The 15,870-nt window shown below is 39.8% G+C and overlaps 1 protein-coding gene and 1 pseudogene across 1 annotated transcript in view; both read left to right on the top strand.

Annotated features, from left to right (window-relative positions):
- LOC138014599 (ataxin-7-like protein 3) overlaps positions 1-9,723 on the top strand; it is a 15,062-nt gene extending 5,339 nt beyond the window's left edge. Inside the window, exons 5-14 of the mRNA XM_068861728.1 lie at positions 628-695; positions 1,588-1,656; positions 2,596-2,619; positions 3,222-3,265; positions 3,824-3,882; positions 5,699-5,744; positions 6,644-6,672; positions 7,762-7,828; positions 7,950-8,005; positions 8,674-9,723. Coding sequence (XP_068717829.1) covers positions 628-695; positions 1,588-1,656; positions 2,596-2,619; positions 3,222-3,265; positions 3,824-3,882; positions 5,699-5,744; positions 6,644-6,672; positions 7,762-7,828; positions 7,950-8,005; positions 8,674-8,735 — 524 coding nt within the window. The 3' untranslated portion in view covers positions 8,736-9,723. The remainder of the gene's footprint in view (positions 1-627; positions 696-1,587; positions 1,657-2,595; positions 2,620-3,221; positions 3,266-3,823; positions 3,883-5,698; positions 5,745-6,643; positions 6,673-7,761; positions 7,829-7,949; positions 8,006-8,673) is intronic.
- Positions 9,724-12,869: 3,146 nt separating this feature from the next.
- Positions 12,870-15,273, top strand: LOC138014591 (uncharacterized; annotated as a pseudogene).
- The last annotated feature ends 597 nt before the right edge of the window (positions 15,274-15,870 follow it).

Raw genomic sequence — 15,870 nt, 5'->3', positions numbered from 1 at the left:
AGTCCAAAACGAAAATTGGGGGTAACCACACATTTTTCAAAGATAATTAATCAACAGTAATTATCTGTAAAAAGGTAATTAAAATGCAATGCAATGTATGGTGTTCTTTTCCAAATTGAATCTTAATTATCTCTGAAAAATGCGTGGTTATCCCCATATTTTCTTTTTGGATACCGAGATCACTTGCTAAGTTCTGCTTTCGCTGCATAGTTTTGAACTGCGGAAAAATATCCCTGTATTAATAAGCACCAGCCATAGGAAATCCGAGTATCTCGAGATGCGCAATAACAAATTAGTAGGCACTGGCCTTAATCATGAATTTTTATCCATCAAAATTGAAGCTGACTCATATTTTGCACAAAACACATTACTTTGATAAGAAACCTTTCTTAACTTTGGAAGGCATAACTGTCATTAAGTCATCCACGTCTTTTTCGACGGACGTCTGTTTTGACTTTGCTCTGATCCGTGTAGCTGTAGCTTTGAATACCCATAAAATGGAGGATTGATGAAGGATTGATGAAGGAAGGGGGGTAAAAGTTGTGCACCGAGGGCCACAAGTTTATCAGTAACTTTAGTTCACTGGTACATTTTACGCTTGTAAAATATAGATTTTTTTCCTTTTAGGTGAGGCTGGTACCCCTCGTCCAGGGACACCAAGCTCTGTTCACAGTGGGGAATTACCAGCAGTTAGGGTAACGTCATTCATTAGTTTGATGTTTTCTAGGCGAATTCCAACTGGAATTTCTCATTGGCATTGAGGTGCAGGATTACAAAAAACTCAGTTTTTAAAGGAACAAGGCATTATACAATGAGGTCTGTTGATTTTTGATGTGTTGTGAATGAGATGCAACGTGGTTTTTCTGCAATCACGCACCTTAATGAGGTTTGAGATCCCAGGTGATTCAGATTCCTGAGGAGCCAGCACAAATTTTCAATCAATTGTGAACCCCAAAATTTACAGATTTAGAGCTTAAAAAGAATAAGTTGGCACTCAGTTTACTAATCATAACCTTTTTCTACAGAATGAGAAAAATTCCTAATTGGAAAATCAACAGGTTAAAGTGCCCCTGTGACCAAAAAATCAATTATTTTTCTTTGGATTTTAAAACTATGTTAATTAAATACCAAAGTTTTAATCCTTGATTTAAAAAAGACACCTGTTTATTTTAACTAGAATTTTCTTCTTTCATGGTCCACCATTACTAACTTAAGTTCTTGGCAGAGCTGCATCGAAAAGAAAGTGACGTCAAAGGCTCACTAGTTTAAGAATGCAATGCGTGTGTACGCTGCAGAATTAATATGCAGCTTGGGAGTTTTCGGCTTTCAGACTTTTAAACTCACGTTTTGCGTATATAATAAGCTGCATTCATACGCTGAAATTTTAAGCTAGTGAGTCTTTGACGACACATTTCCCTGGACCCAACCCTCTGAGGTCCAATCGGTCAGTTTTGAACGTTAAAATAAATAATTACAGCATTTGCATCGCTGTTCATCTTTTGATTCTAAACAAAAGCCAGGAAAACCCTGCATGCAGCATAAAGGCACTTCAAAAAGAAAAATAATCCATGAGTTCTTTTGTTTTAGACGGGGCTGACAGTGGCTGCCTTTAAACCTCTTGGGAATGGTATGTGTTGTGTTACAAATTGTATAGAGGCAAAGAATAAAAAGTGAGAATCAGGAAGGAACAATACAAAATCAGTCAGGGTACATGGCGAGCTTTCAGTTTTTTTAAATCACATAAATTCTTCTGTGCTGCGTTTCTGGTGTGATTGAATTGCACAAGTCATAGTTTACATTGGTTGGAGAAATTATGAGGCACTGTTGGGGACCACTGAGAATTTCGAAAAAGTCAATGGTAAAATTCATGACATTGATCGTAAGATAAAGAAGGTTAAGTAGGACTTGTAAAATAATCCCTAATATGATCAATTTGTTTTATGAATGGCTTTTGCCATTGGAGCGTTATTCAAGAGGCTTCAATCTGAGGTTTTACGAAATTCCGAAGCAAACAGATGAAAATTGCATTGGCAGGAATAATGGTTTTCCACGTGAAATTATTGCTGAATTTTAGTATCGTCCTGAAAGATGGGCTATTTTTCAAAAGAAGAATCTACTAAAGAATGGAATATAATTATATTTTCGAGGATCTTATTCCTGAAGATAGGAAAAAGAAAAACAATCAAAAAGCGGTAATGCAGCAAGCATACGAGAGCAGTAAATTGACCCAAATTCTGTAATAGAAAACTGTCTATATATGGTGTTCTTTATAGTAAACTAGCCGTGAAGTCAATTCTCCATGGTATGTTATAATCCGTTTGCTGTTTAGATATTTAATTTTTGTACATTTTAAGATTGTGATATGATTTAGCATTTCTTCTCTGTAACCACTTAATTAAGAGTTCTTTATGGAGATTAGGGTAAGGGTCGGTGGAATGGGAACACTAACTCTATTTAGATGGTTTTTCAACTTGAAAGAAGTCAGACTTTGCATCTTATCCCAAATAGTAGGAACCCTCACTTTGGGTATCTCTCCAGTAGTTTTAAACAATAATGATACAAGGTGGTTTTGTTTGGGTTTGTTCTTTTTCATAGGAGAAGAAAGCCCTCCTTTCACAGGTGATTTGAAGTTAATAAGTTATGCAACAGTAGATTGTTTGTGAGATGGCGTACAACCTTCCCTCTAGACATATGGCAGAGTTGTGAGTTTTGGAGCAAAACCCCATAAAGTCCATCCTTCTGGTTTCTGATGTCAGTGCGATTTTGATCGAATGAGGAACTTTTGAGGTTTTTGCTCCAAAACTGCACTGGGTTTGCATTCAAGTTCATTTATTCACACATACTCAAATTACAATAATGTATAAACGATAGTAAGATGAGAATAGAGACAAAGCTAGCTTTTTTTAGTTACCATGTTGAATTTTGTGTATTATAATTATATTGGAAAAGTGCGTATCAGCCAAAGGAGCAAAGCTCTTGAGTTGGCCACTACCACAATGCAGTTGCAGTATTAAAATATGAGGTTGTATTTATATAGCTACCGGTATTTATAAAGCTCTAGCTAAATTAATCAGTATTGAAGGAAGAGAGTACAGTCAAATGTATATACAAAATGTAGATAATATTGAATAACTATTTAAAGTAATTATTAAGTAAATAAAGTTAAATGACAATTCAAAGTGGTTCATGTAACCATTATTTCCTTCCTTCCATGTTTTTAGACATGTGGTGTGATATCAGAGCACACATCAAGAATGTGTACAAGGTATGAGTGAAAATCTCTTCGTTCTTTTAAAAAGAAAGCAACACTTGCTTTACAACTAACAAAATTTTAGTTTATAAAGAAACTGTGGTACTGCGTCGGTGGGAGATTGAAACAGAAACTCTGTTGAGTATCTGGCTTCCATGCAGGGGTTTGTGGGTCGGAATCCTGGCCGAACCAAACTTCGAGGTCGTGATGGGATGTTAAAGAACCCCTTCACTTTAACATGGCCTTGTTCTGGACAAGGCATCTTTCATTTCTCTAAATGATTATAAACTGCATAACAAGCCGTATGGCCAAATTTTGCCCATGGCTAATGAATGTGCTTTGACCCACGTTTCACAACTTCAAGAAATATTAACTAATGGCCCAAAAAGTGAAACAAGCAAGAGAGGGAACGAGAACATTAAAACTTCTTCTTAAAGCTTACTGCAATTAGTTTGAATGCAATTTTTATTGTGCTTCATCATTAAAACTACATGTACACACTGCAATTTTTAGCCAATCCGAAAAAACTATCTTCAAATCGAGCTGTGTTGATTTGTTATGTGCTTTTATCAGGTCTCACCGATGCCCTCAGCATTCTGATGATCAAAGACAGTCTGTCAGGCTTTTACTTTTAGATATATAACAAATTGCCATCAAGGATGGTGCTTACTAGTTCACAGGTATTTTTGCGCGGTTTACTGAATATGCGGGAAAAACAGATCTTAACAAGTGTTAATTGAAATCCAAAAAGAAAATTGGGGGTAACCACGCATTTTGCAAAGATAATCAACAATATTTGTTAAAAACTTTAAAATATGTATCCAAATTTTTCCAAATTGAAGCTTAGTTATCGCTGAAAACTGCATGGTTACCCCCAATTTTCTTTTTGGATACCTAGAGTACTTGCAAAGTTGTGCTTTCTCCGCGTAGTTTTGAACCGCGCAAAAATATCCTTGTATTAATAAGCATCCCCCACAGCAAATCCGAGTATCTCGAGATGCGCAGAACATATGCGCAATAACAATAGTAGGCACCATCCTTAAGTAGAGGCCTCAGTTGACCAGGAAAATCGTCGGGCCTTAGACAGAGTAGAAACTTTAAGTTTCGTTCTCAGGAGGGAGTGGGTTAAAGGTGACATTATTTCTGAACGGACCTGGATGTTGATAACCCTTTAACACCTGGCCAGGTGATCTGGTGACGTAATCCGTGAATCCATATCCGGTAGCGGATCTGGGGCCCGTTTCTCGAAAGTCCCGAAACTTTACGGGCCATTTTCGGGTGTCACAATCCCCTTGTATCTGAAGAATGGAGAGGATTTAATTCGTCAAACTTCACGGTCATTTTTCTTTTTGTTACCTTAAAAACATGTTAAAAGATCGGCTTTCCAAAACAGGCGGTTGGCAGTTTCACAAATGGCTTTTCGGGCCCGAAAAGTTTTCGGGACTTTCGAGAAACGGGTCACTGGACCGGAACACCTTAGACAGCAATGACCAGAACCAGGTTGCTGACCAGCGGTTTTCGTTAAAACAATGGGTTGCTGAGGGGGGGGGGGGGGTGTGCTCAGTCTTGTGGGCTCAGAAAACCTGGTTGTGGTCATTGTCATTTAAGGCTTTTTTCCCTGGACCGGGGAGTCCAAATACGCTGTGACAGGGCATTGCAGAGGTCATGGGTTCGAGATCCCGTTGGAGACGCCTGAATTTTTCGAGTGTCTATATAAAGAAACACTAGCTTAGCCCATTGATCCCTGCGAGTGAGGCTTAACAGATTTTACTCTAACACCTGAAGATTTTACTCCTCGACTGGGGCGTCCTTGGACGTCCGAGGAGTCAATGGGTCATTAAATTGTGCAGATGAGCGCGAGGATGATTTCTCTCTTTCGTTAGTTTAGTCGTAACTGGAGATCCGACGACCCGGGAGAACCTTGTTTGAATCGTAGTGGAAATTTATGGCTGATCACTTGACTGGCTGTCATAGAGCAAGTTTCAATCGAGTGTCGCAAAACCAAAACCAAAGTAATTACTTTGGCCAATCAAAAAGGACGGAGAAAATCCGGTAAACCAATCAAAACTCGAAGTAATTACACGTAGCCGACCCAAAGCGCGGGAAAACGTGCACGCGCGAGCCACCATTGGTTTTGGTTTTACTTCTGATTGGTTGAAAAAGTGGCGCGAGAACTGAATGAAGTTATCATAAACCAAAGCAATTCGCTAATTACTTTCGACACTCAATGTTTCCATACACTTCGAGGAATGTGCGGACTCGCCCACTAATCTTTCGCCAAGAATTGGGTCCCTAGTCTCCGGTGTTGTGGTCAATTTTGTGCAGTTCCTTTTGAAATATTCCATGCAAAGTGTGCCTAATAAATGATGAGTCATTGTATCCTACATATCCAGCAGTTAGTGTAGATTTGTGAATTTTCATCATAACTTTGCTGCATTTAAATTTTAGCCTATTCGGAAGTGGAACCCCCAGTCGGAAGGCTGCGAGCGGACGGGTAAGAATCATGTTTAAGTTAATTATTTGTTGAAATGTCCTCTATTTGACCAGAAATGGGGAAGGTTGACGATGACAACTTCCCTGGAAAGGTCATGTGAAAGAATTGATACCATTTTTGTTGGAAGGAAATTAATGGAATATATATACTGTAGGTCGCCCGTTTTGATTTATCAGCTTATGCGTGCAGTGCTGCTGACGTGCGCTCTTTCGAGCCTCCCTTTAGGGAGTTAAAAAGCTTTAAAACGTTTTTGTCATTTTTCGTTGTCGTTTTGCTGTTTTCGGGAAAGAAATGCACGAAAATGCTTCCCTCTCGCGCAGCATTGTTATTTTTCAAGCACACCACCACCGAAACAATGGCATTTAGTGAACAGAACAGTGGCTCAGCATGTGCATTTTAAATTTTTCTGCATTTCTTCCCCGTTCCCTGCAAATCTGCAACGTGAAAAATACCAAGTTTTCAAGGTCTGTGGGAAACGTGTGAACAAAAGGCCAAATTTTAGTTTTTCATCTTATTTTAAATACCGTCCCTACGAATGCAGTGGGAGGGTAGTTCAGCTTGTTTGAAGGAGCTGAATCAATTGGAGCGATTGACAAAGAGTTTGACGTCCGTTGACGTCGCCGCGGTGTGGTCTTGAGGTCACCGCTCTTGTTTCAGTAGGTTGCCGTTGTGAAGTGAAGTGAAGCGAAATTATTAGCCTCTCCCCTCGGGGCTTTTGAGGACTAATTTACCATGCTTTCTTTTTGTGGGGGACTTTGGCCAGACCCCTTGTTACGCAGTTTACAATTTTATTTAGGAAGTGAAAGATGCTCCCGACAAGATTAGGTCAGACCTCAACACCGCTTCTAGTAAGTCCTTTAGCAATACTCAAACCCCTCTGCTTTTCTCTTTCATAGCAGAAGTGCTTTGGAACCCGATGATGTTATTGGTGAGTAGCAATGGGCCTGAATCACATAGCGGCCATGTTGAGTCCCGAGGGATTGAAAACTTTTGTTTTGCGTCACCGAAACTCGTTCCCAAACATTTCAAGTCGAGGCTCAGGATACGAAATCTATTGCCAATATGGCCGCCGCGCAAATGAGGCCCATGCATGTGTTTTTAGGTATAATGCACCCGTAGGAGGGAAGGATGGGAAACTGGTTGGTTGACGACAGCCGAAAGGACAACTGAGAAAACACCAGACAAGCGGGGCACATTGCCTATTCAGGACCTACATTTAGATTGCTATTAAGTATCTTTTCTCCATCAGAGATGATTAGTATAAAAATCTAGCTGGGAGGCACTACTGTCCTCGCACGCGAAATGTTCTCTTCAGGTTGCCGTCCGCGTCTCAAAAACGCGCTTAGAGAGTCACGCCAAACAGTTCAATAAGCTTGAGGCCCTGGAAACGAAAGAAAATCAAACAAGTAAAGAAATATTTGTTTTGAGGCATACGGAAAAACCGGAGTACTATTGACCGAAAACTCAGAGCAGAGTAGATTATCAACAACTGAATCCAATCCAATGAAGATGCTGTGCAGAAAGGAACCTGGGCCACAGTGGTAATCACCACTGCTTAGCCTTGGCGGATTGTGCTCCTAAAAGTGGCATATTATGCTACTAGCAGTGCTCGAAGTTTTCCCGAAATTATGCTCACAAAATGACGTAGATTCTGTACATATAGGCGCGCAATAACGACACCAAATGTTGGAGCCGTATGGCAGTTGTGCTAGCTTACACAATCCCCACGTAAAGCCGGATAGGAAACCAGAGTACTCCTCCAAAAGATTGACGGCGCACGCAGAATTCGCCAAAAGAGGCCTAGTAACTAAGTATGTCAGAGCAATTAGCGTAGCTAAAACACGCATTGCAAGAACATACTACCTAAATTTAATTTATTCCTGCAGAAAATACACCATGTCTACTGAATTTTATGAATTTATGCTCCAAAAAGTGCCAAATTTGCTAATTATATTTATGCTTTTTTGCTCCAATTATGCCAAAAATTATGCTAGTAATCTTGTTTGTTTGTCTTTAGATGTTGACAGCTATGAAGATGGCGATGGGCAATTGCAAGCCCTGAGAGATAAATTGAACGTGAACAGGTCTCAAATTTTGCTTGATTCAACGAACAATTTGTGAGATTGTGGTTTCTTTTTTAGGTCGCAGGTTTCTCTCAAGGAAAATACACCCCTGAGTTTGATATTGTTTGCATTTGTTTCATAGGTTATCTTGGGAAGAAGAATCGAACGTTTCAACAGGCGAGGAGAACTCGCCGGCCGGTTAGTAAATGTGTACAGTTGTGTGGGGAAGAGGTCAAATTTTTCGGGCCATTTGATAAATGAATATGATTTATTGAACATCAATGATTCGACATATTCGGACTCAACCCCAGGTCTCCTCTTCAAGAATCGAACCCATGACCTTCCCAAAAGGTCTGTGAGACTCGTGGGATCTTGGGTAGCCTGTGAAGCTGACGGTATTGTTTGCTGGAGAGGGAAATTAACCAGCGGCAAGGTCGCGCGGAGAATGGGGACATCGTCTCTCCTCATTCTCCGCGCGCTTATGCTTTTCGCGCCAATTGAACATAAAACAACTAGAAGAATAATGTTTAGGTGGCGCCATCCCTACAATTGTCACTAGAGATGTTCCAAAGTGCGCCCGAGCCATTAATGTCAAACCTATTCAATCCTTATGCTGTTATCCTGTGTGTTTATTCTGTTATTGCCACTGGAGACAAGCAATCAACGGAATCTCAAGGTTTCACTATTTGCATACGGTTTATCTTCTAAAGACAACTGAATAATATCTAGTCAAGTAGACTAATACATAGAGGATATTACATAACCGTGTGAGAAGAGAAATTTCGAATCCCCTAGCGGCAAACGGACCGTAGAGGGAGTGGTGAATTAAGTGTGTGTATCTCTTTTGCTCTCTGTATTATTTTCAGGTGCGCCAGTCGTGAAAAAAAAGAGAAAGAAGAAAGCGAAACACAAGCCTCGACCGAGATGATGTTAGAGAGAAATCTCCGATGATTCTCCTGAACACAGCCTAGTCACGCGAAGGGCGCGTTCTTTATACAGACTATGTGGTTTTCGGTAATTGTGATCACGTGACGGCGAAGAGCTCTTTCCAAGGATCCAAGAATTTTTGGTGATAGAGGTCTTGCCTAATTTGACCAAAAGAAGATCTTTGCGGAGCACTTTGGCCGGAAATCTATCCCTGATTCGCGTGCGTCGAGTTTTCGTTACGTTTCGTCAAAAAATACACGAGAACCATTAACTTGTGAGGTTTGTCGTTTGTTGTCAGATGGAAAGGTAATGTCATTTTGCCCATCTTTGAAGGGTTTTCAAACTTATGCGGTAATTATCTTTCAATAAGAATCATCTCGCGTCACCCTCACGGCCAATCACTGGCAGTCTTGCTGGCTTCCGTTTTCCTGCATTTTGTTTCTTTGCGTTTTGATCGGCAAGAAATGATAGAAAGTGGTTACTTTGGTTTGGGATTTTCACTTCTCCCTGTATAATTTTGAAATATGCCTGCAAACTACTGAAAATACTGACGCAGCGTAGTTAAGACTTTTCCTGCAACGAGACTGTAAACTGTATTTTGATATTACGGATAGCAAGGCTACAAAGGGATTGCAATTTTAACAATTGAGGCCCAAGTTTTAGAACTCTCGTTCCATATCTTAAAGAAATGTCCAAGAACTTACTTTGGATGACATCTTCCAGTTAGAAATTATTCAATGTCTTCCCCAAATTTCTAGGAATGTTGTAACATTGCTTTGGAGCATTTGCGCCGGAATTATAAAACAAAATATGCCATAGCCCCCTTAAGCCACTCAATTGAATACCGCTCTACTGATCGAAAGAGGAAAGGCTGTAAATTATTGATTATCCGTGCGATCACGCACTGATTCCGTGTAAATGCACCCTGTACGTATTTCCTCTGTAAGGGCAACTATTTGTACATAATGGTGGTGAAAAATAAAGCTGCACTTTTGTACTCTGTACACCCCGTGATAGTGGATTGTCTCTTTAAAGTGCTACTTTTGGCTAAAAAGTCATTTTTTTATTTTTCTTTGGATTTCAAAACTATGTTAACTAAACACTAAGTGACCCAAGTTTTAAAGTGCCCATAACCCCAAAATGTTTTTTTCGCTTAAGTGAATCTTTGCACCTGTTCGAAACGCATTGCGGCCATTTTTTCCTTTTTGGAACAAATCCTACCATTTTATAGGCTTCGAAAGTTGCGAAAATCCAAGCATCTTTTGTTCACGACCGAGTCAGAAGGGGAGCGGGTCTATTCCTGTTTTGACATCACAATCTACTTTGCATGCATTTTTACAAAGAGTTAATGGCATGTAAATCAGTTTGTGACCTCGGTCGTGAACAAACGATGCTTGGATTTTCGCAACTTTCGACACCTATAAAATGGCAGGATTTGTTAGAAAAAGGAAAAAATAGCCGCAATGCGTTTCGAACAGGTGCAAAGATTCCTTTTTGCGAAAAAAAATATTTTGGGGTTATGGGCACTTCAAAAATATACCTGTTTATCTTAACTGGAATCTTCCTATTTAATGGTCCGCCATTACAAACTTTAAATCTTGAGAGAGCTGAATCGAGGAGAAATGACGTCAAAAGACTCAATAGTTGAAGAAGTGCAATGCGTGTGTACTCGGCTGAATTAATATGCAGCACGGGAGTTTCGGTCTTTCACACAGGTCCAATCGGTCAGTTTTGAACGTGAGTAATGGCGGACCATCAATCCAAAACTTAACTTAAAGTAAACAGCCTTTGGAGAACAGTCAAAGCTCAAAATTTTGCCACTCAAATGTTAAGCGATCACACTTTCAAAATCTGAAGACAAAAGGTAGCACTTTAGAAGTTGTGATTATTTTTAAAACATTTGCTACCATCATCGTAGAGGATTACAAATTGAAGCCTTCGTGGTTTGCCATAGTCCACGGATGATTTTCGTGGTTGAAATCCGCGGTCATGCAAAATTTTTCAAGCTGAAGAGGCAGGGGATAGCTTACGACTATTACAAGATCTGTACGTGATCTTGTTTTCCCCATTTTTTTAGTCAGTTGTATAAGTTATAGTGAACGTTGTGTTTGACATTATGAGAACCCAATTCTTAATCATGGGGATCCTGTGCATGGAGTGAGTTATCTTAATATTCTGATAACTGTTTAAAGATGTGACTAAAAGCTGTTGGTCACTGTGTGTCGTCTAATGAGCCTTAAAAAAAAACACGTTTGCGTGCCAATGAAATTGTTTACGCATTTTGCGTGCGTTGAAATGCTACATTCGTTTTCATCCCTGAGTCATGTCTTTTTCTTCTTATCTCCGCTCAGTTGTTTCTTGGGTGATTTTGCCTTCACAGTTGTCTCCTTAACAGTTTCTTTGTCCGTGTTTCCTGTTTTTTGAAGCCCTTGTCCAATTCTCTCTCCTTGGCATTCTGGCTAATACAGGAATAATAAAAGAACGTGGAGTTTTTAGATTTGGATGAACAGCATTGATTAGTAGTAAATGTCTGTTTTATTTATGTTCCGGGTCGCTGGTCCTTACTTGAATAGTCTACACTCAAACTTGAACAATCAAGCTTAACCTTCCTAGACAAGGAAAGGTTACGTTTATACAAACGTTGGCCGTGTAGCACTTATATTTTATACAGAATTAATCGAAGAGAGTGTAGTGTAACGCGAAGTGCTAGATTTCCATACCACTTCGCGTTACACTACACTCTCTTCGGTTACCCTTCCTAGAGTCTTTCAGCTTAAAGGGGAAAAATCAGCTAGATCAGCAATTATCCAACATTGTTTTTAAGTCTGTATTTTATTTTATTTTATTTGTTATTTTTTGCGAGAAAATTACGTTCGAAGTTAGGCTTTTCCCGCTTTTTAGGCCTTTTCAGTGCGGGCTCAAAAACTAAAGAGCGTGCAGTGACGTATGATATAGGGAACAGAGATTTCGTAATCAAGAGAAAAAAGGTAAACACAAGTGCTGCGGTGGATATTTTCGTTATTTTGCTGTTTTCTTTTCAAAATGAGTGGTGTTGAGCCGTTTCAGTTTTTTTTCAGTCAAAACACTGCTCCTATATGGAGCGCTCTCGCATATCATACGTCATAAGCTGCGAATATGACCCGTTGACTCCTCCGTTCTGAGCCGCGATGCTGATGGAAGAAAATCGGGATTAAAACATTCTTTTAGGTAGAAAAACGATAGATATGCCAGAAAAAAAGTGTAAGAGAGAGAGAGGAGAGCTCCGTGCTCGTGCTCCATCTGCGTTAGGGGGGACGAAAGACTTTGGGAGTGAGACTTGGCAACAATCACAGCTGAGATCTGAACAGATAGAGGAAACCTGGAGATAATTAGCTTGTTAGTCCTGCCTTGACAGTAAGCACTTATAAGCTCCCCGCGGAAAGAAAGTGCTAATCCAGATGTTTCAGGACTAATGTTTTACAACACGAGTTGCAAATACAAGCCATCAAGTGCTCTGATTGGGGAAAAAGTCGGTCTGTTTAAAATTACTTGTTCAAAAAGGAATATGCGTAGATTTGTGTGTAATTTTCACTCGGCTTTAGAAGTTTTATTTAGACAGTGATTACACAAGGTTTATTAAACACGCTTGGAAATTGTTGCTTGAAATTGGGCCAACTTTCATGTCCAACTCTCAACAGGCCTCCTGTTTAAAATCTCGCGCGGCCATTTTTACCTCCGAACGATGAGCAACGATGAGCTACGATTGTATGCTTTGACCCCTTTTGAGGGGGTACTGGCCCTAGTAAACAATCTTCGAAATCCTCGAAGAGAAAGCTTTCTTTTGGTACCTTGTTTGCCTCGCAAAACCCTGTTTTTAAATAATAAGGCGTTTCTGACGGAGCACTACGAAACCAGCTTAATCAGAGTAAAATTCTTGTTCTATATAAGTGAGTTCGCAAAAGCATTTATTTGAGTTCCTTGGAGCCCATTTCGGGTAAAGTAAAACCATAGTTCCCTAGAAAAGGTATTTATCTTTTGTTTTTTTGAAAAAAATAGTCAAAATTTGGAGAGCAAGAGTTTCGATTTTTGTTTCAAAAATTGCAAAAATCTTTGCATTGCTTTCTAGGTCAAGAAGTGTACAGCCTATTCTGTATACATGGGAAGCAACAAGAAACCTCCGCGGAGGTCTTCTAAGTGTTCATCGAAACGTCACTTTCCACTAGGTGAATTCTCAAGACAAAAAGCTAAACTCAGTGATCAGTATTTGTCAAAAAGTAAGTAGCTGTGTGCGTTGAAAAATAAAATAAAGCATCTCCAGGAGAAGAGTGAGAAAGTACAAGATGCATGAAACAACTTGAAGTAACACCAGTTCAAACCACGTTCCAGAGCATTTGAAATTTCACAAAAATACTTCCACCTGACGTAAAAAGGACCCCTCTAAACTTTCTGATGATAGTAAATTGAAGTTACCTCGACGAAGTGCCCAGAGGAGGCAGTTGGAAACCTAAATGGCTGCTGTAGAGATCAATGGAAGCACTGTAGAGAACAGACCTCCTGCTCTTGAGGGTATATATGATCTCTACTGTGGCAAAATAAGTGATGTTTCCAAATATTTCTGCTCATCCAAAAAAATGAAAAAAGCAGCACTGGTGAAAATAAAGTTGGAGGCACAAGATTATGAAAAAAGTGATGAAAATTTCATCCGCTCACTTTCATTGCTCTATGCTGGAGGGGTTATAGGGAAAGTGAAGTACGAGCAAGGGAGGTCTGCACTTGTTATGAAGCACACAGGGAAGACCACTAAAAAAGGGACTCCTTTAAAGCAGTGCATCACATTTGGTTTTGGCATACCTATTCCAAGACCACTTGCTTACAAGGAGTTAATGCACAACATTGCACAAATTGATATTGGAGAACTCATTTCTGTTAAAGACACCTTGTTTGCTACCTAACCCCCTGAACAGAGAGTTGATGGTGTGTACAGAGAATTAGAATCAATGCTTCTCACCCTAAGAAAATTCTATCTTGAAGATCCCATACGAAAGGACAGTGAAAAACTGATTTGGTTTGGTGAGAAGGGAGCTTTTAAAGTATCAATTGGTGGTGATGGTGCCCCCTTTGGAAAATGGGATGAATCAATGTCTTGGTTGGTTAGCTTCGTTAATGTGGGCGCAAGAGTTGCAAGCCCAAATGACAATTTCCTGTTGTTTGGTGTCAATTGTAAGGAAGATCATCCCGCTGTAAGACTATTTACCTCTCAAATTGAAGTAATTGAACAGAAAACCTACACTGTCTCAGGGGTGCAAGTAACTTTTTTATTTGAACTGGTTCATTCTGACATGGAATTTCTATGTTTCATTAATGGGGAACTCAACAATGCTGCCAGTTATTTTTCAAGTTTTGCCAATGTATCAAAGGCAGATTGTACTACATTAAATGGCAAATTTGGAACAACCCCAGATTGCAAATGGAAACCTTGGCCATACCAGAAAAGACTGAACGTGGCTAAGCAAGTTGCATGGTTCAAAGAAAAGATTCCTCCTCACCTTGCAAAGTCCACACAAAGAAGTAGGGTTACTCAGTTCATTGGAAACAAGAAGTCAAGACAAGAATTTGACGCTTTCATTGGTAAACATTGCGATAAAGAAGTTGTGGAGCCCCTCCATTTAAAAAATAATGGAGTGCAACATCTGCATTCAATGCTTTTGGACTTGGCAATTTCATTGAGTAACATGCCAGACAAAATCAGCAGCTTGTCAGATCTACCCCCATCAAGTGCAATTTCCTGGTACTTGAAAGCATTAGTGTCTGATGTGAAAGCTGGGCGCCTAAAGAAACAATTAGGAAAGTGGATTTTAGAAGACAGGTCCAAAGACAAGGACTTTTCCTACTCACCGGAAAAGACTCTAGACTTGTTCTACATGGTTTTATGTTTCTGGTAAATGCAATCAAGGGGGATTCAGAGAACCCTACATTACTCATGAAGCTGATCTGTATTGTCTTTATAGCAATCAAGTTGAGAGACTGTGCTGCAAGATTCTCTATGTATCATATCACCCCTCCAGCTGTCCAAGAGCTGCAAGAAGTAAGTCATGATTACTTCACAGCAGTAGTCCTTTTCAGTGGAAAAGTTTCAGGCACAGTCTGGAGTATTGGGTTGGGCATCTAGCTCCAGTTCATACACAGTGGATGTTTGACAAATATGGAACTGGTCTTGGTGTAAACACAATGCAGGGAAGGGAGGCAAAGCATTTCAGATTGCTAGTTATGCGAAAAACAGTCTTTCCAAAGTACGCTGGCCGCAAGTTTTTCGACATGACTACATCAGTAAACTTTGGATGTCTATTCATCAGCCCTCCCTGTTGACCTATCACCAGACGAAGGACAGCCTCATTCCCAGTCGTGTGACAAAAGATCCAAAACATCACTGTTATTGTGGTTTTTCTAAGGCTGAATGCAATGAAAAGTGCTACTACTGTAGTCATCCATTCATGGCTGAAGTGACAAGGTCAGTTAAGGAGGGAAAGCCCACAAAGGAGTGCCTAAAGTATATGTCATGAGTTAATCCTCAGAACAGAGTAGAGAACTAAGTTGAACTTCAGCTGCCTGAGAATTAACAAAATAACATGTTTTTTTTATGCTTTGTATTTCTGATGAACGGAGAGTTGAGGAAAATATCACTTTATGACCTGTAACTGTAAGATATTGTAACCCAACTTTTCTCTGTGTACATATTCCTAATACAGAATGCACAATATTTATATTAAGAGCCAAAAAATACCGATTACCTTGGTAAAAACAACAGAGATTAGGGTGTCTAACCCTAACCCTAACCCTAAACCCTAAGACCTAAGACCCAAGACCTAAGACCTAGAAAACTAAGACCTAGAAAACTAGGACCTAGAAAACCAAGACCTAGAAAACTGGTTTTCGGATTTAAAAGATCCATTTGCCCTACTGCTAATAAAATTCATGAAAGCAAATAACAAATATTCCGTTACAGAGGTTAAGAGTATTGTGCAGTTTGTACACGCGCGTCAAGCCTGGAAAAGGTCAAGCGAATTAGAATTCTTAGATCGATGTTTAATCAGCTTGTGAGCGGGCCCTATTTGGGTTTCAATAGAAGGGCCTGCTCGCAGGCTAATGTTTAATAAACA

This window comes from Montipora capricornis, chromosome 1 (assembly GCF_036669925.1).
Source record: "Montipora capricornis isolate CH-2021 chromosome 1, ASM3666992v2, whole genome shotgun sequence".
Lineage (NCBI taxonomy): Eukaryota > Metazoa > Cnidaria > Anthozoa > Scleractinia > Acroporidae > Montipora > Montipora capricornis.
The sequence above is the reverse complement of the archived record's forward strand: the minus strand, read 5'-3'. Positions and strand labels throughout refer to the sequence as shown.